Source organism: Acinonyx jubatus, chromosome B1 (genome assembly GCF_027475565.1).
Source record: "Acinonyx jubatus isolate Ajub_Pintada_27869175 chromosome B1, VMU_Ajub_asm_v1.0, whole genome shotgun sequence".
NCBI classification, from domain to species: domain Eukaryota; kingdom Metazoa; phylum Chordata; class Mammalia; order Carnivora; family Felidae; genus Acinonyx; species Acinonyx jubatus.
This window is the reverse complement of record NC_069382.1, coordinates 34,451,354-34,476,178: the sequence shown is the minus strand read 5'-3', so window position 1 is coordinate 34,476,178 and position 24,825 is coordinate 34,451,354. Positions and strand designations below refer to the sequence as shown.

The window sequence follows — 24,825 nt, the reverse complement described above, 5'->3', positions numbered from 1 at the left end:
AGAGGTACGGGACGAGGAGGGGATCAGATCTAGTAACAAGGCGCTCTGCAGTTGTTGGAAAGGATTTCCACGTGGACAGGAATCATTTCCCCCTTCTATCGCGTCAGGTTTCCGAGTGGCTGAGTGACGTGCCCCAGGCACACAGCAGGGAGTGCAGGGACAAGCGTGCAGCCAGCACGTGGGACTCCATTTCCTTCCGCGCGGCTGTCCAGTCCCTACCGACCCTCCACCCCCATTCCCAGCTTCGTTTCGGCGGCAGGAAGACAGACCAGCATGTGAACCGCGGGTGGGGTGTGCCCGGTAACCCCGCACCTCGAGCCAGACAGCGTCCCCAGGCGGGGGCTTCCGTTCCCCGGCCAGGGGCGGGAGCGTGGGACTGCCCGGGGCCCGAAGGACCGGGGACCCAGGCCTTTTCCCGGCTCCCCCGTGCGCTCGGCGCCACCCGGCTCCCAGCCCCCGCCCCTGCCCCCCACGGCCCCACTCGGCGCGCCCACCCCCAGCCGCCCGCACACCTGCGCGCCCCTCCCCCCTGCCCGCCCCTTCCCCTCGCCCCCGCGGGGAGTGTCCGGGGGCCGCGCCCAGCCGGGGCCGGACGCGCGTGCGAAGCCACCCGCCCGACAGCGGCTGGGGGACGTGGGCCGGGATCGCGGGGCGGCTGCAGCGGCCGCGGCCGGGGCGCCGCGTCGGGGCCGGGAACTGGGCCATGCTGGGCCGGCGGCGCGTCTTCGCCGTGGAGCCGCTCGGCGGCCGGGGTGAGTCGCCCACCCCCAGGCTGGCCCGGGCCTCCTGCTCTGGAGCCGACTCCCGCGCCCGGGCCCCGGTCTGTGTCCCCTGTCCCAGCCCGCACACCCCGCTGGAGGCGCCCGTCCTCGCCGCCTCCCTTCGGACGGGCTGAGTGATGGCGCCTCGCACTCTGGAGACTCTCTGGGTTTGGGCGTTAAATCAGCCACCACCTTCCATCCCACTCCCTTCGGGCTCCACTTCCCTCTAATTCCCCATCTGGATCCTTCTCCGCCCAGCCCTTGCCCCGGCCGGCAGGTCCGAAAGTCCCCCCCAGCGGCGGCGGCGGACCCGTTCCCGAGGTTGACTTCCTGGCTGACCTCCTTGGCCAGAGGGGCCTGGCCTGGCACCCAGCTCTCCTGCGTGGCCGGCGGTGAGACGTGGGCGGCCCTCCATCCTCTCCAGCTGTAGTTTGTGCATCATTATCACAGTTGGGGACCCAGCGCGTGGGTAACCCCTGCCTCTGCTTCTCCTCCTACCCCCTCCTAATTCCAGTTGGGTGTGTTTTTTTCCCCCCAACTCTCCGCAAAATCTTCACTATTTCCCATTTAAAAGAACAGAAGCCCGCAATGGTTATAGCTGTTGTTATTTTATTACTCTCCCCCAGGAGCTCCAGGAGAGACTTCATCTTGCATCCTGATGCTAGTTTGGACCCCAGGCTTCCTGCTTTGTGCCCTTTCCCGTCTCTCTGAAAGCTGGAGGGTGGGGGTGGAGGTCGTAGCCATGCTGCCCGGTGGGGAGCAGTTGAAGAGACTGGGGCTCCCCATTCATGACCTGGAGGTCTTAGGCTGACCCTAGGCTCCAGAGCACAAGGGCTCCCCGGAAGAAAGCAGCTACTCCCTCAAAGGAGGGTGGCCATATAAGGAGTTGATAAATAGGACCTGCAAGGCTTTGCCCATATCCTGGGTCTGTGATCCTTAACAAAGACTATTTGTGAAGGGATCTTGTCCTACCTTCTCCAGCCAGGGATGGGGAGATATCTGGGCGGGGCCGTGGCTGTCCAGTCCCGGCCCCTCCCTTCACCTCTGGCCCAGGACACTCCTCCCCTGGGAATTTTGCCAGCTTCCAGGAATGCTGGGGGCATTCAGGGCAGCCTGCCCAGCCTGATACTCACTGTCCTTGCAGATGGGGTTGGCGAGGACCTGGCACGCAGCTGTGTAGTACCCGGAGTCAGCAGTACCTACCGAAGGATCGGGGACGCTGTTCAAGGTTGCTCCCTGGACTCCTGGAAAGGGGATGGCCAGCTGAGAGGTGTCAGGAGGCAGGAGCCACTTCTCAAACTGGCTTCTCGGGACTCTGGAGTGGAGATGGTGGTTGGGGACAGCCCCCTGGCCACCTCACCAGGTCTTCCTCAGGACTCTCTGGACTTTGAGCCCACAGGGAGCCCTGATCCCCGGGCCCTTGCTGCCATGGAGCCTCCTGCCCACCTGAGCCGGCTCCTGGCCAACCGTAAGCTGGAGCAGGTGCTGGAGCGGTCCCGCCAGCTCCCGACTTCCCCTGTCGGCATGTCACAACACCACTACTCCCTGAAGCCACCTATCAAGCCTGAATGTGAAATGCCCCCTTTTGGAGCAGGGGAACAGGAGGCCACTGAGGCAGAAACTGACCTAGAGGCAGGTCTGGAAGGAGCAGAGGTGGTGAGTGTCAACTCTCAGGCTGGGTGAAGAGTGCAGTGGAAACGGTCTTTTTACATGGAGGGGTGGGTTGCTGGCTGGTGGGTCCTCCCTGACTTCTTCTCCTTGGAGCTCTCTTGGGGTGGGGCATTCCTTGCCTCTAATTGATGGGTTGTGTCTCGGCTTGTTGCCTCAGCCCACTCCCAGCTGTGTGGAGGTGAGCAGTATGGGGGACGGCCTGGCAGCATGCCTGGCCGGGCACTGGGAAGCCAGCTAGGGGTGTGTGCCTCCTCTCCCTGGCCCCTCTGTTCCCATCTGCTGACTGCCTAGGATGGGAGTCTGGTTGAGTTCAGAAGTCTTCCTTACCTCACTCTGTCCCACAGGTGGGGGGCCTGGGGCCTAAGGCCTGGGCCTGTCTCCCAGGGCAGGGTCTCCGCTATCTGGAACACCTGTGCCTAGTGCTGGAGCAAATGGCAAGGCTCCAGCAGCTCTACTTGCAGCTGCAGACCCAGAGGCCCCCAGGGGCGAGCGAGCTGCAGGTCGGGCAGGTGAGTGGGGGAGGCAGAGGAGGGCTGGGAGCCCTGCGAGCAGGGCTGCCTTCAGAACAGGCTCAGCCATCTAGTCAGGTCTTGAGTACCCGTCTCTCCTGTGTACAGGATCCTGAAGCGGTGGAGGGGGAGTGGGGGGAGCAGCAGCAGCGGCCACCGCCACCAGCCCTGGACCCTTCGCCTCCACCTTCTTGTGCCCCAGGCGGTGAGGTACAGGAACTGCTCAGCCAGACCCAGGAGACAGGTGAGCTGCAATTGTGTTTCCCTGTGTGTCTTGCCAACCCAGGGCCCCCCACCCCGGACCTCCTCAGTCCTGGTTTCGATGGGTGGCTTCCTGTTTCTGGCCCTGGGTAATGGGATTTTCTTTCTGAAGGGGCCAACACAGCTTCACCCCTAAAGGTAGGGGTTCCCGGTGCCAACCCTCCCAGGCTTTTAGAGGCTTCAGCAGAGCCAGCTCATATCTTTCCATCCTCCCAGGGACACAAGGTAGGTGATGGGTATGTGTGGAGGCAGGTGATACAGGATGGAGTCGGGGGTAGGGGGTGGTTGGGTTTGTAGATACCCTGAAGGCCAGAAACTCTGGGAAAATGACAGAATTCCTGATTGGAGCAGTCCTGGCTGTGGCGACTGCTATCTCTGGGAGCTCAGGCAGGGGTATGTTGTGGGGAGGAACTCTGTGGTGATCCCCTCACGCTCTGCTCAGCGGGATCTCTCCCACTGGAACAAGGTCAAGGTCCTGCTCAACCGGATCCGTTGGAGAAGCTCGAAACACTCTGAGTCCTCTGCCCCTCCTGATGGCCCTGCCCCAAGGTGAGTCCTGCGGCCCAGCCCAGGTTAGGGCAAAGGAAGGAGCCTGATGAAGCCAGAAGCTGAGACTGTAGTGCCAGTTGTGGGTTTTTTTTTTTTTGTTTTTTTGTTTTTTTGTTTTTTTGTCCCTTTGAAATCTGAGAGGTGTAGATAGTCTTGGCGAGGGTGGTGGAAGAAACAAAGTAGTTAAAGTGTCCCATTTACAGATGAAGAGGATGGGGACTGGGCTGGGGAAGGAAGTCGCTTTCTGAATCTACATGCATGCAAGTCAGTGACAGAGCCAGGACCAGCATATGGGGAGTCTCCCTCATGCAAGCCCAGCAAAAGCCTTCACCCCTCACAGCTGAACCTTAGGCCAGCTCCCGGATTTGCTGGGAGAGCAAGGTTGGGACACAGAGGATCCCACAGGAGATGATGGGGGATAATGCTGAATAATTCTGTGGCGATAAGAAGCACTACGTCAACATCCCCAGGCTCCCCACGGCAGATAAGCAATGCTCCATCAACTCTGGGGCCATTGTTACCTTGTTTCCTCCTCCTAGCCTAATGCTTCCTTTCCTTTTTCACAGGATTGAGTCAAGGGGTGTCCCTGAAAGACCTCCATTCCAGCCCCTCCGGAAGACCTTTATGCCATCATTTGTGGTTAAGAAGCAACGAGCCAAAAACCTTTCTGTATGCTGAGAATTCCTGGCGCAGGGACATGACCTTGGGTGGAGGGGTGTGCAGTGCAGTCATCTTCCTCGCCCTTTGCCCTGTTACTGTTTCTGGGCACTGCCAGGAAAAGCTGCTGATGCTCACCCTTCTCTCTGAGGAGAAGGCTGGACCTTTCTCCTCTGGGCAGCCTGGCAGAGGAGCCCTGGTTCCCTGAGTGGCCCCAGGGTGTGGCAGCCCCTGGGCGCCTTGCTGGTTGCCAGAAATCCCTGGGCCTAGACAATGTGAACTAACTTATTTATCAGGAGTCCATGGAGCATGTTTGGCCTGGTGATCTATTGGGGCCTAGCATGTCGCAGATGTGTATTTATGCAAAGTGATACGTGTATCTCTGCACGTCTGTCACTGTTGTGAACTGGCTGGATCCAACCATGTCTTCTGAATCATGCATTCAAAGGGTTTGTCTGGGTGAGGTAAAGGATGGCCACCTTCATTCCTCAGTGGGCAGTTACTGATTTGGAATCTTGCTTTCCTCCTCACACCCTCGTGGGCAGCCCTAAGACAGAGAAGGGTGCTATCTTGGGTTCCTCTGCATTGAGTCTTGCCTGTGGAGCAGAGTCCCTGAAGACTGAACCTGGAATAGAAAGGTCAGGGACAACATGGAGAATAGCAGAGTAATCTTCAAGGTCTGCCTTTAGCTGCTTTGGTCCCTAATAACCTTAACACATCAGAGTTGAAACCAGAGACTCATTCTAGCTTTTGACTCTAGACTCATAGCTTCCTACTTAATCTCCCAAATGGTCTAATGATACCTGCCCTACCTACCTCACAGTCTTATTAATGAAGATAAAACGAGATGAAACTGTCTCAGAGTGCTTTGTGAACAGGAAGGGGGAGGGTATGGGTGTTGGAAGAAGGCCAAGCTGGAGGGATGATGGGAAGGCCAGAGGATAAGGGAGGACTGGGGTTGCTAATGGAGACTAAAACGGCCAGTGATTAGCAGCAAGACTTAGAGCAGGTCACTTTACTGAAGTCTCAGGTTTCCTGGGAATTAGGGCACTAATTCCTGACCTAATCTTCCAGCCTTGGGAGGACTAAAGGAAATATTTCCTTTTTTTTTTTTTTTTTTAAAGAAACTCTCTGAGAGAGTGCAAGAGTGCACGTGCACGCAGGGTGAGGGGCAGAGAAAGAGAGAGAGGAGAGAGAGAATCCCAAGCAGAGCCTGACGTGGGGCTCCAGCCCACAAACCAAGAAACCATGACCTGATCAAGAGTCGGATGCTTAACTGACTGAGACACCCAGGCACTCCTAAAGGAAATCTTTCTGAGAACATTATAAATGTCTACCAAAATGTTGTGGTAGTTTATTTACTACAGTCTGGCAGGTTCCTATATGTTTGCTAATTGAGAAAGGGCAAAAGTTTAGTCTCCTGTAGATATTCAGAGGGCAGGAGAGGAGGGTGTGTGTGTGTGTGTGTGTTATCAATGGAAGGACAGGGCTAGGGAAGGACAGGGATAAGGTCACTGGCTTAAACCTGGCGTCTCCTAGAAATGACACTGATCAGGCACTCTCCTCCTTTACTCAGGAGGGGCTGGTTCTCTGGCGGCTGCAGCCCTGGGGTCTGCCAGAATGAGGCCAGATGTGGGGTGGTAGGTGCTCTCTTCCACTTGGGGGTCCAGCTCCTGCTGTCTTTGGACAAGGAACCAATGCTCTAAAGCCTGCTTTTCTAATGGGACACTTAAGCGAGGACACCGCGGAGGCCCAGCTTCCTCACGCGCATCCGATCGGGGAAGGTGCAGTTCCGTTCCACAGTTGGAGCGGGATGGCAGGCCGGCGTGGGGGAAGGGAGAAGTCGGTGGAGAGGAGGGAGGGACCATATCCGGGAGAGTGGTAGCTTCCGACCAGTGGTCGCGCTTCCGGAGAGGCGCTTCCGGTGGTGGCGGCAGCAGCGGCTGTGGTGGTTCCGGGTGTCTTTGTCCCCCCGGTGTCGCGGCCCTGGCCCGCAGGTGGGTTGGGGGGGCCCCCGCCGCCCCTCTGCCCCTTCGCCCCTCCCCCGGCCGAGGGGCTGCGAGGGCCGGGCAGCAAAGATGTACGGGGCGCGGAAGGGGCCGAGCCCCCCTTCGGACTGCAAGTCCCGTCTCCCTGGCAACGGCCTCGGCCCTGGGGGCGGGCGGGAGGAGGAGAAACCGCGCGCCTTCGTCCTCCCACGGTGGCCCCGCCGCGGCCCGGCCCGGGAGGCCCGGTGCCGGCGGCTGCTGAGGCGGGAGCGGAGGCCCAGGGAGCACGGGAGCAGGAGCGCGGGCGGGCGCGCTGCCGGATTCGCGTTCGGCCGAGCCACAGGGCTACCTTCCTACCAGCCCGTCCGGGGAACAACGGGCCGGGCTTCCGGGGAGAGGGCCCACACCTTCTCTCCAGCACCAGCCTCCTCCATTTTTCCGGCCTTGCGTGGAGCATTTTGGCGGATGTATTTGAATGAATAAATGTCACTGGGGCTCTTTCCAATCCCCCCACTCTCCCCAAGCATCTGCGGGTGGTGTGGCATAGTGAGAGGAGCGTTAAGTTGTTGGCGACCTGGGTGCGAGTCTCAGTTTTGTCACCAACTGGTTCTGTGTGGCCCTGGGCAAGTCTCTTAATCTCTTTGAGCTTCAGTTTCCTTTTCTTTCAGATAGCTTGACAGTATCACCCACCACTAAGTTATTGTGAAGGCAAACTGGAACAATGTAATTTTTTCATTTCCTGCCCCTCTTTATGTTCTCTCCATCTCCATTCATTTTCAGTACCCACCTCACCTTTATTAAGATCTCAGTACTTTTGTGGGGGGCGGGGGGAGGGCTCGGTGGAAAATTTCCCTCTAAGCTGTTAACACTGCTTTTTCAATTAAAGGTTTTTTCTAAGACTCTGAAAGAGGACAGCATTCCCAATGTCCCAGTTTAAGCGCCAGCGGATCAACCCGCTTCCAGGGGGACGCAACTTCTCAGGTGATCACCTTTATTCCTGCTCGGCTTCAAACTGGGTAGTAGTTCGTGCTTTGGAGATAGTCTTTTAAAATGTGGCTTTTGGGGTTTCCTTGGTGGAGTGTGATTGGTTGCCAGCGTTTCATAGGAAACTAGGAGATGAGCTCAGTGGTGGCCAGTGAAACCCTGTGGAGGAGTTGGTTAGAGCCACTTTGCTCTTTGGGCCTCCCGTATCTTTGAGCTGACTCCAGTGCTCAAAATGGTAGGCGCACTTCCTGGAGGTTGCTTCTCTGTCCACATAGGCGCAGCTTCAACATCTCTTCTGGGTCCTCCTCCTGGTTTGCTCACTCCTCCTGTGGCCACAGACCTGTCCCAAAATGCCAGGCACCTTCAGGTAGGTTGGGCATTTTTTCTAGTGAGTTTCAGCACTCAAGACTACTACAGCATGCACGGGTGCCTGGTGCTTTCATTCTTGCATTGCTATGTTCGTCCTTCCTGACACTCCCGGCCTGAGCCAGGATGGAGGTGACTAGACACCTCTGACTGGGGAGTCCGAAGTCCTGGCTCTAGGGAGATCTTTAGGCTGCTTCTGGGAATTAGAAAACTGGAAATCCTAGAAGCAGCTGGTGACCTTAGAATCAGCGTGATCTCCCCCCATTTCTCCACAGTAGATTATAACTATTGCACACGCGTGCCTCCTTCATGCGAACCTTGATGCAATACTCTGCTGGGCCCGGTGCGGTTTGGCTGGAGAGGAGATGCTAATGGCAGAGTGTGGACAGATGCTCTCTATGACTTTCAAACTGCACTATTCTCTTACAGGGTGGGGAGAAGCAGCGGGTCTTCACTGGCATTGTTACCAGCTTGCATGACTACTTTGGGGTGGTGGATGAAGAGGTCTTTTTTCAGCTAAGGTAGGCTTGAGGTTAGTCCCCTTCTGGAAATGCTTATTCAGTTCAGTTCTGTCACCATGCTGGTGGGACCCCTCTGAAGCCATTGCTTTGCTGTTTTTATGCAAGGTGTGAGAAGTCTTGATGGGAAGGGCCTCATAGGGGCAGTCAAGGTGGCTTGGCCAGGGTCTCTCTCCTGACTGGGTCTCCTGGCTTGTGTGCTGGCAGTGTGGTGAAGGGCCGGCTGCCCCAGCTGGGTGAGAAGGTGCTGGTGAAGGCTGCATACAACCCAGGCCAGGCAGTGCCCTGGAATGCTGTCAAGGTGCAAACGCTCTCCAACCAGGTATCCATCTTTCCTCGGCATGTGCGTTGGAAAGGGGAGGGAGGGAAGCCCCTGTGCCCTGAAAGCTGGGCGAGAACCTTACTTTTGTCAAGAGGTGGGGCTGCATTTTTCCAAGGTGGTGAGCAGATCAACCATGGGATGCCCTGACTTTCCTGGTTATTGTTTTGCAGCCCCTGCTGAAATCCCCAGCACCTCCCCTTCTACATGTGGCAGCCCTGGGCCAGAAGCAAGGGATTCTGGGAGCTCAGCCCCAGCTGATCTTCCAGCCTCACCGGATTCCCCCGCTCTTTCCTCAGAAGCGTGCGTACCAGTGGCATGGATGTTGGGATTTGGCTTTATAGGGTACTCTGGTTGAATGGGCCTGTAACTCTCAGGTTTGCTCTCAGAATGGAAGTGGGTACTTCTGTCACTGGAAGAAAGGGACAGGGAAGTTGGGCAGATATTTAGGGTTTTTGAGTCACCAACCATTTCTTCTCTGCAGCTCTGAGTCTCTTCCAAACATCCCACACACTTCATCTGAGCCACCTGAACAGATTTCCTGCTCGGGGCCCTCATGGACGATTGGATCAGGGCCGAAGGTAAGAGAATGATTAAGCAGGGAAGATATTTTATCTGCCCCTAGGAACAGTGTCTCTTTCTTTGCCACCTGTTGACGCTAACATTCTCTTTCTGCAGCTAGATTTCTCTTTCTAGCTAGGCCCTTTACCCTGAAACAGGCTGATGCATTGAGATGTATATGCAAATATTAGAACTATATAAACTGGTTCAGCAAGCAGGGATTTGATGTAGTTCAGCTTTCAAAATACCATATTGAATTTTTAAAATACATAATTTTCTCTTTTATTTTTAGTCCTTAAGATTGAGGTGTCAGAAAATCAAAACTATCAAGAAAATGATAATTGTCCAAAAAACATAACATCGTAGTGTAGGTTTTATTTGCTGATATAAAACGTGTTTGTTTATATATGGTACACATCAGTGTAGTGTTAGAATGTGTATGTCGCACTCTGCCCTCAAGCCCAGGCCTGTGCCTTGAACATGCCGATAGATTCATGGCCCCTCTGCAGCCGGCATAGTGACTCTGGGACTTTGGAGGTGTCCTAGGCCATCTTCTGTCATCCGTGAGCTACAGGGACTGCGAGAGCATGCTGCCTATTCCCTCTAGCTCCTGTGTCCTTATCCCGCCTTACTCTCTCTCTAAAAGGTTTCGCTTTTATCCTTAAGAGTTAAGCTCTGGACTGGTTTGCTTAAGACTGGTTTTAGTTCTTCTGTTGGTCCTCATTTTAATTTTTTATTATGGAAAATTGTAAATATAGGTAAAACAAACAGAAAGATGGTGAACCCTCATATACCCACCGTCCAGCCTCAACAAGTATCAATATTTTCCATTCTTTTTCATCTGTACGTCCATCTATTCCCTGCCTTCTACCTTTTTTTAATTAAAAAAATGTTTTATGGCAAATTTTATATAGGTTGAAATGCACAAATCTCAACCAGTTTTGACAAATGGGAAATCCCATGCAACCCTCACCCCAGTTAAGATATAAAACATTTCCGTCACTCCAGAAAGGTCTCTCATATTCAGGTTCTTTTTTGAAATGAGAACTCTACTGATGAGGAAGATCTCCAGATGCCAGTAGATTATTACATGACGAGGGCTGAGAATGAACTCCAATGTGAACTCTTAAAAGGAGCGTGGAATAACTCAGGGAAAAAGTTTAGGCAGAGGGCATAGTCTGCTGAAGCTAGTGGTGTTCCCTTGGGCTAGGTCATTATGATTTCTAACTAGGAGGAGGAGGATGGTTCTCTTGTAGATCTAGGATTGTTCTCCACCATGTCCCCACTACATGAAACACTTTGTCCTGTTCTCAAGTGACTGGTATATATTTTGCATACACCTGCACCCCTTCCTTGTCCCTGTGCATTTTCCTGGTCTTCAGTTTCCAAGGAGTTTCTACCTGTCACATTCTGTGAGTTTATTAAAGGCTTTATTACCAAATCCCAGCAAGTGCCCTCAGGGATAATGTAGCTTGGGTGGAAATCAATGGCTGCTATTGACTTTTTGCTTTAGGTTCAAATTCAGTCTTTCTGTACAGTCATATGCATTTGATTATCCTGGACATGCTAAGCCCTGTGTAAGGCCTGTTGGTATTACTTTTGCCATAATGCTTCTGTGTTATGGTTTCTAGAGAAAGGAGACATTACCACTGGCAGGGAGATACACCATTAGTCAGTGCAGAGAATTTGCAAAGTAGGAAAGGGGGCAGTAGGAGTTCGGTCACTCTGGGACAACAGCAGTTTACAAAGGAGTCAGGCTGTGTTAGCATTTTGGCTGGAAGCCAAGTTTTATTTTAAATTTCAGGTTCTGGGATGGAGGTAACAGTGTCTCCGTTGGACTGCCAGTACTGAACTTCTGAGGTTTTTTGGACAGGTGTGTCCAGCGGGATATGCCATCTCAGTATCCTGCTGAGGTTACAGAGATGTCTCTCACTGGTACTGCTTTCCAGTGTGTTCCTGACGATTCACAGTAAGGAGAGAAAACTGGCCATTGATTCCAGGATTCAGTGGGACGTCCGGTTTCACTAGGGGTGGACAGCATTTCCCAAAGAGTTCACTCCAGTCATGGGTGAGCTGGAGAGAGCTGTCAGAATTACTGTGTTAGAAATGTGGAAGCTGACATTCTGTAAAGGCGAGATTAGAAGGCAGCTTTTGGATGGAGATGCTAATGAGCAGGGAAATGAGCCAGGCAGATAGAGAAAAGAAAAAAACCCTCTGTGTTAAATGTAATGAACTTAGATGCTCAGGGCCGTAATGACAAGGGAAACAATGCAGACAGGTCTGAGGGGAAGAGCAGAGGCCTTCTGGCAAATAGACTGCAGGCAGCCCAGTTACCTGGGCAGGAAGACCTGACAGTTGACTTTACTTCTCTAGAGACACAGGAGTTTGTTTTCTCCTCATCAAACTGGCATTTTTTTTTAATGGTCTAAAGGTTTTTCTCTTCTATTTTTTTTAGAGGTGGGGAGGGGCAGAGGAAAGAGAATCTTAAGCAGGAGCCAGATCTCACAACCATGAGATCACTACCTGAGCCAAAATCAAGAGTCAGATGCTTAACCAACTGAACCACCCAGGCACCCCTCTTCTATTTTTATTTATTGAATCCATAATGTAGTGATAGTATAATAAGTATTATATCATAGAAGTGTATAAAGTAGTACATGCTATTATATAAAGCCAAAATAATATAAAAATGAGTCATTTCCTCTTTCCCTTTAAAGGTAATAACCATTCTTAAACACCTTTAGAAAATAATTTTGAAAAGAGAAATTATTTACGGCTGCTTTTTTCCCTATGTCCTTTTCTGGTCTTTATAGAGAAACATACTTTTTATGACTCTAATTAAAAAATTAAAAAGTTTTAATTTTAGAGTCCACATTACTATCTTTTAAGTATTTTTTTTGAGAGCGCGAGTAAGCGCACATGCGTGAGTGTGGGGGCGGGGCAGACAGAGAGAGAGAGAGAATCCCAAGCAGGCTCCATGCTGTCAGTGCAGAGCCCCATTCAGGTCTTGGTCTTGCAACCATGATATGACCTGAGCCGAAATCAAGAGTTGGATGCTTAACCAACTGAGCCAATCAGGTGCCCTAGAGTCCAAATTATTTTTATACATTATGATTAAGGTGATTAAACATTTTTTTCCATATTGCAGTTTAATCCTCACGATTGTTTTAACGGCTGTATGATTATTGTATTTATTTACTATAAAAGTTCAGGTGTTGCTGGATGTGAATATGGTTTTCTTATTCTTGGTTTGAATTTTTTCCACTGTTTATAACCTCTGTTTTTCTTTTGAATTAACTTCTTTGGGATAAATTTTCAAGAGTGGAATTACTGGACCAAAGGGTTTGAGTGTTTTTCTGACTTTAACGTGTATTGTTAAGGGTTTGTTACGAGAATGGTCTCTTAATAAAACTTGCTTTATAGAACCCTTTGCATGGTAGCATATATGTGTCTCATGTTAGAAATCAGTTAAAATCTTTGCTTGTTTCAAAAAATTATATGTTCACTGTAATTTTTAAAGTTCAGAAAATATAAAAAATAAAATTACAAGTTTTACCAGAGGCATTCATCATTAATACTTTTTTTTTTTAAGATTTTTTTTTTTTTTTTTAAGTAATCTCTATATCCAATGTGGGGCTTAAACTTACAACACTGAGATCAAGAGTCATATGCTCCATGGACTGAGCCAGCCAGGTGCCCCAATACTTTATTTCTTTTCAGTTTTTAAAAGGTTATTTTGCACAGTTGAGGCACTACTGTATACATATTACTGTGTACTAGTCTTTGCTTATCATGGGTGGTTTTCTGCTATTAGAAATATTTAAATACTCATTTTAATAACTTTATAGCTATGTGTCATAGGGCTGTTGGCATGGCTTCTTTATCCATTTCCTTGATGTTGGGGATTCAGACTGTTTCCTTGTCAGGCCAGTGTATTGAATCTTAATGTAACAGTGTGGTTTCTTCCTTCCGGTGACGGGCCAACTTCCAGCGATGACTATGACTCCAAGAAACGCAAACAGCGGGCTGGTGGAGAGCCTTGGGGTGCTAAGAAACCACGGCATGACCTGCCTCCTTACCGGGTCCATCTCACTCCCTATACTGTGGACAGGTGAGTGGCAAGGCTGGGGTGGGGGCTGAGGCTCACAGCTGGTAACAGCTTCTTGTGTAAATGAAATACAGTCTATGCAAGAGACTGTGTGTATATGGGGTCATGTGCTTGGGACCTTTTTGTTTGTTTTTTTAATGTGACAGTTTTTTAATTTCTAAGTCTCAAATTTGGACCAGCGTAGCACCACTTACATGGGTTCCCTGATAGAACTTCTGTGATTTGATCACCAGAAATACTTCTGCCAGGTTATCGTTAAGGCTTACCAATTCAAATTCGGGTACCCAGTACTAGTTCTAATTCAAGTGGAAACTACAGATCGTAAGAGCCCTGGGACTCGTTTTCCAGGGAACCTCTCAATCCTTTTTCAAGTGCTGTACGGTGTATGAGGACTCTGGCCTGCAAGCCTACCTATCTCACTTAGCAACTCACTGAGAGAGGTAGATGAGCGATTCCAGATTCCATCCAGCAGTGGAGAGTCAGGGCTCCAGCCACTGCCCCAGTAGCAAAGTTCACTTAAGCCCGAGCTGAGGTGGGGTGGTGGCCTCCTGGCTACTGCTCAAGGTGGAAGGAAAAGAGGGCTGTTCCTGCTCTACCTGGCATCACCGCTTCCTGTCCACGGGGCCAGGCAGGACCTCTCCTGTGCTCCATGCTGAGCCACCTGCCTCACAAGACAGTGTGGTCCCTGCATCAGCCCTGCATCAGGGCTGCATGTAGAGCCTCCTCACATCAGTCCAAATGTGACTGCGAACAATTTGCCACACACAATGTGTCTTTTTGAATGTATATAGAAGCTTCTTGTATGTACTGTTTGGTATTTTGCTTTTTCACTTAATACATCTTGGAATTTCTTCCATGTTAACATTTATTAGGTTGGGGTTGCATTCTTTTCAGCAACTACACAATACTCCACTGAATGGACAGACACTTTATTTAGCCAGTTCTCCATTTTCACTTTTTAATTATCCTAAACATTGTTGTAGTAAACATTCTTGTACAAACATCTGTGTGAACAGGCACAAGTATTCTGTTGAGATCAGTTCCTAGAACTGGAGTAGCTGGCTCAAAGGTCTGATTTTAAACTTGGACATATATTGCCAGTTCTGTCCAAGAGGCTGTGTCGATCTACGTTCTCGCCAGTGGGGCATGAGGTACTTGTTTCCTCCTGCTGCAGCCGGTGTACCTTGTCAAACGTTTGGATCTTTGTCAGTCTCATAGGTGAAAAGTGATCCTCTGATTTGCATTTCTTTAATTTTAAGTGAGATAGAGCATGTTTTCACAGGCTGTTAAGTCTCTTTTCTTTTTCTGTTAAGTATCTGTTGATGTCAGTTTTCTCAGACTTGTCAACTTTCTGTTAGTCATTTGTGGGCTCCTCATATCAAGACGGTTGAGCCTTAGCTGTCGTGGATTGTAAATGTTTTTCTGTTTTTTCTTCTCCAGTTCGACTTTATTTTGCAATTAGAGGTTGAAGCATTTTAGTGGTCAAATCTCCATCTTTTTCTTTTCAGAGACGTCTTCTTTCCCAGGTTAGAAAATATTTTGCCCTTTCCCCTCCAAGTCTTTTATAGTTCCATTTTTTATTGTTTATTTTTTTGGTTTATTTATTTATTCTGAAAGAGAGCAGGAGAGGTGCAGAGGGAGAGAGAGAATCCTAAGCAGGCTCCACACTGTCAGCATGGAGCCTGACGTGGGGCCTAAACTCATGATATGGTTCCATTTTTAAAAATAATTTAGCCTTGCCCAGTCTGGATCTTTGCTTTCTTCCTGCAGCCCCACCTGTGACTTCTTAGAACTCCAGCGCCGCTACCGCAGCCTCCTGGTTCCCTCAGATTTTCTGGCTGTGTGTCTGAGCTGGCTGTCAGCCTTTCCTCTGAGCCAGCCCTTTTCCCTCCATCATCCAAGCCGTATCCAGGTATCTTCTGAGAAGGAGCCAGCTCCAGACACTGGTGCTGAGCCCATCCCTGCAGACAGCGATCCCGCTTATAGTTCCAAGGTAAGTGGGCTGAGGTCCTGCCGCTTTATCCCACTGTCGGAGGCTGAGAAAGCTCTCGAGTGTGTCCTTCACGCCGCCCCTGCACAGGTACTGCTGCTCTCTTCCCCGGGACTGGAGGAATTGTATCGTTGTTGCATGCTCTTTGTGGATGACATGGCTGAGCCAAGGGAGACACCAGAACATCCTTTGAAGCAGATTAAGGTAAGAGCTGGTGTCCGTGAGGCAGGATGCGGTCATTGATAATGTCCAGGCCCTGTCAGGTTTTTGGCAGCTTGGCTTCTATTCGTGAACTTGTAGAAACCAGCAGTCTCAGAACTGAAATACCACTACCACTCACTTCACCAGGACCGTATGGCTCAGGATCTTCTTGTCAGAAAAAGTTACATGGCTGGTTCACATTCATGGGTAGAGAGATCCACCCCTCCCTGCTTCCCACCCTGTGTGGGGGATTCTTCACCACATCCTGCTGCTTTCACTCTCAGGGATGTAGGCTGCCTCACGGGAGATCCAGGTAATTGGGTTTTTGTTTTTGTTTTGTGTTTTTAATCTCGGATCCATTTTTGCAGTTTTTGCTGGGCCGGAAAGAAGAAGAGGCGGTGCTGGTTGGGGGTGAATGGTCTCCCTCTCTGGATGGCCTCGACCCCAAGGGTGACCCGCAGGTGCTAGTCCGCACCGCTATCCGCTGTGCGCAAGCCCAGACCGGCATTGACTTGAGCACCTGCACAAAGTGGTGAGTGGCTGCCCTGGGCTTGTCTGTGGCTGGCCCTCTGTATTAGGGAGACTGTTCAGGAGGTCAAGTTCCTGTGCCTTTCTGACCTGTTAGCTGTCTTCTGTGTCCTAGTCCTACCTCATTCCTCCCTCTGGCCCTCAGTGACGGTCGCCTTGGTCATGAGCATGACTAGGAATGTGTATGTGTGTTGAGGGCCAGCTGACCCTCCAAGGCTCGTCAGATGTGATCCCTCCGCCATATTAGCGGTCCTTGTTGCTTGTAGCACCTTGGATAGTAATTGTCTCCTTATTTGCAAGTCTCTCCATTGATGAACCATTTCTTGAAGACTTGGTCTCTCTTGTTTTTGTATTTTCAAAGCTTCGTATGCAGTATGTGCTCATTAAGTGTTGACTGAAGCACTTGCTTGTGAAGGTCATGGGTCAGTTCTTCCTTCTTCCTTTTGCTGTGAGCAGGTGGCGCTTTGCTGAGTTTCAGTACCTGCAGCCGGGCCCACCGAGGCGGCTCCAGACTGTGATGGTGTACCTGCCAGACGTCTGGACCATCATGCCTACTTTGGAAGAGTGGGAGGCCCTGTGCCAGCAGAAAGCTGCAGAGGCAGCTCCCCCACCCCAAGAGGTGTCCGTGGTAAGACTGAGCCTTACAAATAAGGGGGCAGAGTAGATGCCCTGACCCCTGGGCCCAGGTGGTCACCGCTCTTGGCTTTTGTCACAGGAAGCAGAGCCAACGGAACAGGCAGCTGATGTATCAGAGCAAGCAGCAGACGCCTCTAAACAGAATGCAGAGAACCCAGAGGCCACCGCACAGCAGGAAGTGGACACCGATCTCCCAGAGGCCCCTCCACCCCCTCTAGAACCTGCTGTCATGGCACGCCCTGGCTGTGTAAACCTGTCCCTCCACAGTATTGTGGAGGACCGGAGGCCAAAAGAAAGGATCTCTTTTGAAGTAAGTGTAGGAGTCTGGGGGGTGCTGTGCAGTAGGGTATCTGGGACGGCAGGGCTTGAACATTCCCCTTTTCCTGATGCTTGTGGACCTCTGCTGACTCTCCTACCAGGTGATGGTGTTGGCTGAACTGTTTCTGGAGATGCTGCAGAGGGATTTTGGCTATAGGATTTATAAGATGCTGCTGAGCCTTCCTGAAAAGGTTGTGGCCCCACCTGAACCTGAGAAAGAGGAGGCAGCTAAGGAAGAAGAAGCAGTCAAGGAAGAGGCTGCCAAGGAGTCCAAGGATGAGGTACAGAGTGAGGGCACAGCTGCCGAGTCAGACGCCCCACCGGTGAGTACCTCTGCTGCCCTGCACGGGCACTGGGGCTGCACACAGTAGTGCTGCGCCATACCAGGCGCTGCTGGGGGGGCCTCACGGGGCTCCTCTCACCGCTCCTCTCGCTGCCCGTGTGTGCCTTGCCACCTGGCACGTCCTCGGGAGCAGGGCACCTCGCTCTCCCACCTGGCTGTGCAGCTAGGAGGTGGTGTGCTGAGGAGAGGGGAGGCGGGCCTGGCGGCGTGGTTGACCTGCCAGGGTGGCACAGAAGCCTCGGTTACTAATGCTGTGGGGAGGACGGGTGTTTGGGCTGCTTGATGGTTAACTAGAGCGCCGCATCTTCTTAGCCCTTTCTAAAGCACATAGGTCTGTTTCTTGCCTGATGCCATCAAGTACACATATAATTTCTTACGGGACCGTGACTGACTCCCAAAGAAAACTCCGGGTGCCCTGGAGCCGCCCTGGTGTGCTCTGAACCCCACGTAATGAAGTGCAGTAAATGGGAGCGTGTGTACAAACCCCTTACCACGGTGCCTGAACACGGTTGATGCTCAACTGTTGGCTGTTCTAATTGTTAGCAGTTAGAGATGACCGTTCTCGTCCGGGTCTGTTTCTAGAAGGAGGATGGGCTTTTGCCCAAACCTCCATCTTCTGGGGGAGAGGAAGAAGAGAAACCCCGGGGTGAGGCATCTGAGGACCTCTGTGAGATGGCGCTTGATCCGGAACTACTGCTCCTGAGGGACGACGGAGAGGAGGAGTTCGGTACGTGCGGGCACCACACAGTGGCCTCCTGGCTCTGTGGCTGGACTGCTCTCCTGTTACGGCTGTGGGATTTGGGCCCGTGTGGTCCCTGCTCCAAGCTTATCTCAGGCTTTCTGCAGCAGGAGCCAAGCTGGAGGATTCTGAGGTCCGGTCAGTTGCCTCAAACCAATCGGAGATGGAGTTCTCTTCTCTTCAGGACATGGTGAGACCTCTCTTCCATCCCCCAAGAGTCCGTGAGGCTTATTAGCGAGGTCTCTGACTCATTCCTGGGAGAGGGAAACTTTTACCATTTGATTCCGGTTGACAAAAACCAGAATGTGGTTCTTGGTTCATGGAGTGGGGTGTTCATAGGATTGAGGGCACTTCAGTATCTCCATCTGGGTGAATCTGAGTGAGGTATCTGATCTAGGAGCGCACTCACTTCCTCTGTGTGTAAAAGTGGCCTGGGGGCCTGTCTCCAGGCAGAAGGGTGCCCCGGTGTCATTAGGTCAGCTACGTCCTAGGCGCTTTAGCCGCTGAAAGAACTCTTTGTAAATCTTGTCCATCCTCGTTTCTCTTGCAGCCCAAGGAGCTGGACCCCTCTGCCGTGCTCCCTTTGGACTGTCTCCTTGCTTTTGTCTTCTTTGACGCCAACTGGTGTGGCTACTTGCACCGGCGGGACTTGGAGAGGATCCTGCTTACCCTTGGGCTCCGGCTCAGTGCAGAGCAGGTGCCTTCTCTCACATCCTCTCCGCCCTTTCCAAGACGGCTTCCCCTAACGTTACATGCAGACACTGGACTCCTGTGGGTGGCTCAGAGAGCTCTAGTTCTAGGCGCTTGCATACCATGGGGGCAAGGGCTCGCGTCTTCTCATCAGTGGGTGTCTGGGGCGTATGTCTTCTGCAGGCCAAACAGCTGGTCAGCAGGGTGGTGACCCAGAACATTTGCCAGTACCGGAGCCTTCAGTACAGCCGCCAGGAGGGCACAGACGGTGGGCTTCCTGAGGAGGTGCTCTTTGGTGCGTCCTGGTGCCTGTAGCCTTCTGTGGAGGATGGGCAGGGCACGCTGCTTTCTCCTGAGAACGCTTCCTTCTATCTCTTTCTCGGCCCCTTCTAGGAAACCTGGATCTGCTACCTCCTTCTGGGAAAAGCGCAAAGCCGGGCGCCACCCCCACGGAACACAAAGGCCTGGTGTCCCACAACGGCAGCCTGATCAATGTGGGGAACCTGTTGCAGCGCGCGGAGCAGCAGGACAGTGGACGGCTCTACCTGGAGAACAAGATTCACACACTGGAGCTGAAGCTGGGTGAGTGGCCCGAAGCCGCAGGGACCCGGCACGCATAGGATGTGCAGCCGTGGGTGTGGAGATTAAGAGGGGTCCCTCCTTACGCTTCGGGCCTGTTGCCCTGTGCGGCAGTGCTTAGCTTAGCAGCGGTCTTTCTGCCGTTCCCCCCCAGAGGAGAGCCATAACCGCTTCTCAGCCACTGAAGTAACCAACAAGACACTGGCGGCGGAAATGCAGGAGCTGCGGAGCCGGCTGGCCGAGGCCGAGGAGACGGCGCGGACGGCCGAGCGGCAGAAGAACCAGCTGCAGCGACTGCTCCAGGAGTTCCGGAGGCGCCTGACCCCCCTGCAGCTGGAGATGCAGCGGATGGTGGAAAAGGTGAGCCTCTAAGGGCAGAGCCGGCCGACAGTCATTCGTCATTCGTCATTCGGGAGGCTTGGTTGGGGTGACAGGTGACAGCCAGCCAGCACGTCGGTCCTCCTGCCCTTGCGGGGCTTTGCCTCGCCTCGCCTTCTCCACCTACTGGTTTCTTGGGGTATCGGTTGGTAGCAGCTGCAGCCTGGTCTCCCGGGAGGAAGTGCTGCTGTCCTCCCATCTTGGCCCTCTCTCTTGAGTCCTGAGTCCTGATTCTCGTTCTAGGCGGACAGCTGGGTAGAGAAGGAGGAGCCGGCACCTAACAACTGAGGGGCCTGGTGCAGGAGCTGTCCTCCCGTGAGGTCAGCGATGGAGCCTGCTGACGTTCGAGCCCTTTTGGTTCCAGAAAGAAGCTGGAGCAGGACCTGGGAGCCACAGGCAGGGGTGGCTGACCCCTATGCTCAGCCTCCGTAGAGGAGCTCAGGCCATCAGGGTGGGGTCTGTGCTATGTGGGACGGATGCGTGAGGAACCCCGGTTCCACTTAACAACTAAATCCAACACCTTCTGCACCCCTCGAATGTCATTTTGCCCTCCACCTTGGGATTTTTCCTGGGGCCCTTTAGTCTTGTGCTGACTTTTCTCCTGTCCTCTTCCAGTTTAGAATAAGACAGGGGAGGAAAAGGCTTTTGAGTATGTCATAAGGTCTGATGCCAATAAACTGAGGAAACAGACGTGGACTCTGGCAGGGGGTAAGAGCCCTTCCTCTGGATGGCACAAGTCCTGCCAGGTACAGGAGCAGGTTCCTAGGGGAAGGGTCTTCCTTGGCCATCGCAGAAATGGAGTCTGTGCTGGCGAACTCTTGGTGTCGGGCTGTGTCTGCCAGAGAGCACTGTGCTCCAGCCACCCTGGACTTGGCCAGAAGAAACCAGCACCTCCCCGTGTTCAGAATGTGGTATTGGCTCTGGCCCAGCCTTTTTCCCTGTTCCCCAGAAGTCTCGCCTCTTTCCATAATCCGTGGTTTCAGTTTGACTTTGTATATAAAGTTGGTTTTTTTTTTTTTTTTTTTGGCTTTTTGTTTTTTAAATAAACCAAAGTCAAAAACAAGCTAGGTGTCCTCCATAGCTCTTACCTTCTTCCTCTTCTAGGTCTCCCTGTGCTGCCCCCTTCCTTCTAGTCCTCAGCCTAGCCTCTGCTGGATGGAGGGTGCAGCATCTCCAGAAGGTGGGGCCGGGTGGCAGGAAGACGAACCCCAGGGTGCTCTGGGTCCTGCCCCCTGCTGGTCAAGAGACACTGCCACAGGGGTGCTGTCAGCTCAGCAGAGGGCAGCACCACCCTGACACAAACCTGGGGTGGCTCTCTTCTCTCCTCAGTTACAGCACAGTAACAGCTGGCAATTTTATTGAAAACTTTACTTGAAAAAATAAAATTTCCAAATATTCAGGTGAGACAAACCCACTGTTATTGCTTTGAGGCCTGTGAATCAGGCTGTGACATTTTGTGTGGTTGACAGCCTATTTACATGAGCTGAGTCTGGTTTCCTAGGGAACCTACAAGGCTTGGGGTTCTTCTCTGCACTTGACCTAAGGGATAGAAGTGGGTGAAACCAGATTTTATCATGCTGGGAGTCTGGGCTAGAGGAGAGGCAGTGTCTTGGGCCTCTCCCAGAAAAGAAGAGTCTGAAGGGGAACGGCAACGAGGGTGGGTGGACTCCCAAGGATGGGTCTTTCTTTGGAGGTAGGTGAGATCACGACCGTGCAGGCAAGGCTAAGACCTCAGGTGAGCGGACAGAGTCTGTGCCTTTGAAGGCTGGAAGCTTGCTCAGGTCCTAGGCCAGGCTGCCCTTTGGACGGTTCTTTTGGAAACAAAGCCCTTGGAGTTTTTCTGTGCTGCTTACCTGTCTGGGTTCTTGCTATGGGTGGGGGGGCAGCACCCTGCCTGGGGCTCCTGGTGCCAGGCTCACTGCAGAGGTCTCGTGAGGTAGAACAGGGGCCACTGCTGTCCCCATACTTCTCTTGGGGGAGAGCCTTTTGCTGGCTGTCGCCTGAGCCTAAGCTTAACAAGGGCTAAGACCAGAAAGGTTGACTTGTATCCCAGGAGTCTGAAACGGTGGCAGGGACTCAGTCATCAGCCACAATGGAGAGGGCTCTGAGCTCACTCAGTCTGGCCTCATTCTCCCTCTCCCGCTGCTCATCAGTGTGGCCAGGCTGGTCGAGCTGCTGGGTCAGGTCTCCGAAGATCTTCTGCATTTCAGAGTAGTACCCAACCTGGAGGCAGGGATGGAGGAGGTTGGCAGGTGCTGGGCTCCTGGGGTACAAAGCCCCCTCAGCATTGCACCCCCTGGGCGCGTCCCAGAGGCCCACATGCTGCTTGTTCTCTTAAGCAGAGCGCTCAGGCTGGGTGGAGGGGGCTGGCTTCCACTCTTCCCTCCATCACTGCCCTTCCTCTCAGCCCATCTCCTGAAACTGCAGGGCAAGTAGGGAAACTGAAGCCACAGACCCCAGCCCTTCAGGAACGTCCACTGCTGCTGCCAGGATGGCAGAGGAGGGGGGGGCAAGGGGGCCTTGGTGAGATGGATGGAGGCGGGGGTTCTGACTTTGGAACCCTCCAGGCAGCTGAGGGGCGTTGGGGCCTGTGCCGAGAGATATAGGACAGTGCAGCCTGAGGCTGGCTGAGGGCACTGGCAGGACCCTCCTCGAGTCCTGGGGAAGCCAGGGAGTCAGGCACTGACCCGAGGTGCTTCAAGAAGCTAGACCTTTGTCCATGGGGAAGGGGCATGGCTGGACCCCAGAACCCTGAGAGTCTTAGAGGTAAAGGTGAGAAAGGTGACACCCCCCCCCCCCCCCCCCCCCCAGCCGCGTGTTCCTTCCCAACCTGTCCCAGTCCCATTAATCACGCTTTGGCTGTTTGGCTGGAAAGCAGGGTTCGCAGACCAGCTTGTTTCCGTGTCCCTATGTGTGTAGGCTCTCGGGGCTGATGGGAGAGGCCTGTGGCAGTGGGGTGGGGGTGTGCTGAGGACAGGGGAGACCCCTCAGCAACTCTCCGATGGCTGAGGGCTGCTCAGAACAGGGGCCACTGCCTCGTCTCCACCTCCATGACCAAAGGCAAACACTTCCGTGAAAGTGATCCACACTATTCAAAACTCTATTCAGACACTGCTTCCACTCTAGACAGGGGAGTGCTGTCACTGGGAAGGCCAGGCCGAGTGGCAGGTTTGGTGGCAGGGCCGTGGCTCAGCTGCTTCTGAGGAGGGGTCTCTCATACCCCCACATCTAGATTTCCACTGGGCTGAGGGGAGCTAAATGAGGGTCTCCAAATGCTGCTGTCCCCTGAGGGGACGGGGCGTAGACCAGGGCCGGGAGAGGGCAGGGGATGGCCTGCCCTACCCCCACTCCCCGCCCCAGAGCCGCACTGCGCAGGCTGAGTCACTAGGAATGCTCACTTCTCCAGTGACTAATGGCAGCGACAGCCTCGGGAGGGGGAGGCTGGTGCTGAGGAGGCAGTGAACAGTCCCTATCCACCCCGCTGCCTGGTTACGGGGCATCCCTAGCCCCTAACCTCAGGTCTGGGCACCCTGGAGCTTCCTCCAGTGAGCAACAGAATGGAGGGGGCAGGGTAGCATGCAGGGGGCCGGGAGCAGGGGTGGTGGTGGCACAGGGAGGGAAAGCACAGGTCTCCTTAAACACACTCCTCCACAGCCTAGGCTGAGCCTCTGGAAGGAAGTCCTCGTCTCCAGGAGAATGCTCTGGAGGCAGGTGTGGAAACTCACCCCCCCCCCCCCGCCCCCCTTCACTTGTGCATGTTGGTGCTCTGCCTCATTTCTCCCTAGCGGCCAAAAACATGGTCACTAAGTTCCAGCTGCAACATCAACCCTGCTCGGGGTTCTGAGCACAGGCGTGCAGCCCCATGGGTTTTGGTGTTCTCCAAAGGCTGATAGGCTGGGCAGGTAAGGATCGGGCTTTTCCTTGGGTGCCCTGAGGCCTTTCAGCTTCGTCACCTTGTTGACTGCAAGGAGTGAGTGTGTCCACTAGAGGGCGCGAGACACCCAGGCCAAGCACCGAAGTGGGCAGGAGGGGGCCGAGTCTTTAGCTTTGTCACCGGCTGGGGTACGGTGGGAAAGGTGGCAGGATGCTGAGTGCCTGCAGGAGGCTGATGCGGGGGCCCCACATGGCAGAGACCTCTTGGTTTGGCACCTTAACCTCCTCTCTTTTACAATGGGGAGAACAATCCCTGCGAACGGTTTGAAGAATGGCTGGGGCTGGGGGCCGGGGGTGGGGGTGGGGTTGCTACGCAGGAGCTACATGCAGCTGGACATTGTGTCTTCAAACCCTCGAGTGGTGGGAGGTCTTAGCCTGCTTCCCACCCTCCAGCTGCCCAGCCCCGGTGCTACCCCGGGCACCTCCATGCACACCTGGCCAGAGGCCGGCCTGCCTTTCCACTGGAAGGTGCCCTGTGGCCTGGCACCCAGGCAGAGGCCTTGAGCATGGCCCTCCCCAGGATGTAGGGAACCCTCCAAGGGTTGCTAGAAGTCAAGAGAGCCTGTGGTCTCCTGCCTAGCGAGGAGGAGCAACTAGAGTGGGGAAGCAGGGGTGTGGGCCTTTGCCCTGCAGGCCTCTGTGCCGGACCTGAGCACACCAGGCAAGAAGAACCTGCCCGTCAAAGTGAGGTGTTGACAGAGCGGCTCTCTTCTTGCCACTGGTGGTACAATGAGAGGAGAGAGAGAACTTGAGGGAAAAGCCATTCAACAAAAAGGGGTCTCATCCTGGGACTGTGATTCACCAAACAGCAACGGAGGAGCCCAGGCGGTAAGTCCAGCAAATGCTCAGAGTCAGACGCAGACGCGGTGCCGGGGGCAGGGTGGCGGCACTGCTGACTTGGCGGAGAACGGCTAAGCCACCCTCCCAGTTGGGAAGCGGGGACGGGCGCGAGGGTGTCTACAAAGCCCAGGACCATCTCCCAGGGGAGCAAGCATTCGCCGTCCGTTAGGGCAGGGTGGGGAGCCGCCTCACCTGCGCTCGGATCAGGGACTCAAAGCTGGGCTGGAAGTAGTCCAGGCGGCTGTTGTAGAACCGCGGCATCTCATCCAGGAGCTGCTTGTTCTTGGCCTCAAAGTCGTCCCGCACAGGCCGAAGCTCTTCTCGGGCCTGAGGGACAAGACACTGGGTGTCACAGCTCTTGGTAGCTTATCCAGAGTGTATGCTGGGGGCACGATGTG

At 53.5% G+C, this 24,825-nt stretch overlaps 3 protein-coding genes across 9 annotated transcripts in view; 2 read left to right on the top strand and 1 right to left on the bottom strand.

The window, feature by feature from the left end:
* On the top strand, positions 1-5,261 carry CB1H8orf58 (chromosome B1 C8orf58 homolog). Of its 4 annotated transcripts, none has more exons than XM_027077413.2 (7): positions 7-752; positions 1,906-2,417; positions 2,777-2,941; positions 3,050-3,185; positions 3,315-3,427; positions 3,645-3,751; positions 4,318-5,261. In XM_027077413.2, the coding sequence occupies exons 1-7, from the start codon at positions 704-706 to the stop codon at positions 4,427-4,429; spliced, it is 1,194 nt and encodes a 397-aa protein (XP_026933214.1). In that variant the 5' UTR covers positions 7-703; the 3' UTR covers positions 4,430-5,261. The 4 variants fall into 4 exon arrangements, with proteins under 4 accessions (XP_053072404.1, XP_026933214.1, XP_026933218.1 ...); XM_027077417.2 differs by having other exon boundaries at positions 10-752; positions 3,669-3,751; XM_053216429.1 differs by lacking the exon at positions 2,777-2,941 and having other exon boundaries at positions 1-752.
* A 973-nt stretch (positions 5,262-6,234) lies between these two features.
* Positions 6,235-20,717, top strand: CCAR2 (cell cycle and apoptosis regulator 2). Of its 4 annotated transcripts, none has more exons than XM_027077409.2 (21): positions 6,235-6,405; positions 7,283-7,377; positions 7,656-7,747; positions 8,176-8,267; positions 8,472-8,586; positions 8,757-8,886; positions 9,068-9,164; positions 13,136-13,255; positions 15,023-15,245; positions 15,333-15,446; positions 15,812-15,975; positions 16,428-16,599; positions 16,687-16,917; positions 17,027-17,248; positions 17,851-17,995; positions 18,118-18,197; positions 18,558-18,704; positions 18,881-18,992; positions 19,091-19,279; positions 19,431-19,636; positions 19,898-20,717. In XM_027077409.2, the coding sequence occupies exons 2-21, from the start codon at positions 7,320-7,322 to the stop codon at positions 19,940-19,942; spliced, it is 2,754 nt and encodes a 917-aa protein (XP_026933210.1). In that variant the 5' UTR covers positions 6,235-6,405; positions 7,283-7,319; the 3' UTR covers positions 19,943-20,717. The 4 variants fall into 4 exon arrangements, with proteins under 4 accessions (XP_026933210.1, XP_053072400.1, XP_014934706.1 ...); XM_053216425.1 differs by having other exon boundaries at positions 6,236-6,407; positions 7,284-7,377; positions 18,115-18,197; XM_015079220.3 differs by lacking the exon at positions 6,235-6,405 and adding an exon at positions 6,840-6,974 and having other exon boundaries at positions 18,115-18,197.
* Positions 20,718-20,994: 277 nt separating this feature from the next.
* The window catches only part of BIN3 (bridging integrator 3), a 42,312-nt gene continuing 38,481 nt past the window's right edge, over positions 20,995-24,825 (bottom strand). The window contains exons 8-9 of the mRNA XM_015079225.3: positions 24,620-24,754; positions 20,995-21,877 (exon numbers count right to left, since the gene is read on the bottom strand). Of these exons, the coding sequence (XP_014934711.1) occupies positions 21,731-21,877; positions 24,620-24,754 (282 nt within the window). The 3' untranslated portion in view covers positions 20,995-21,730. The remainder of the gene's footprint in view (positions 21,878-24,619; positions 24,755-24,825) is intronic.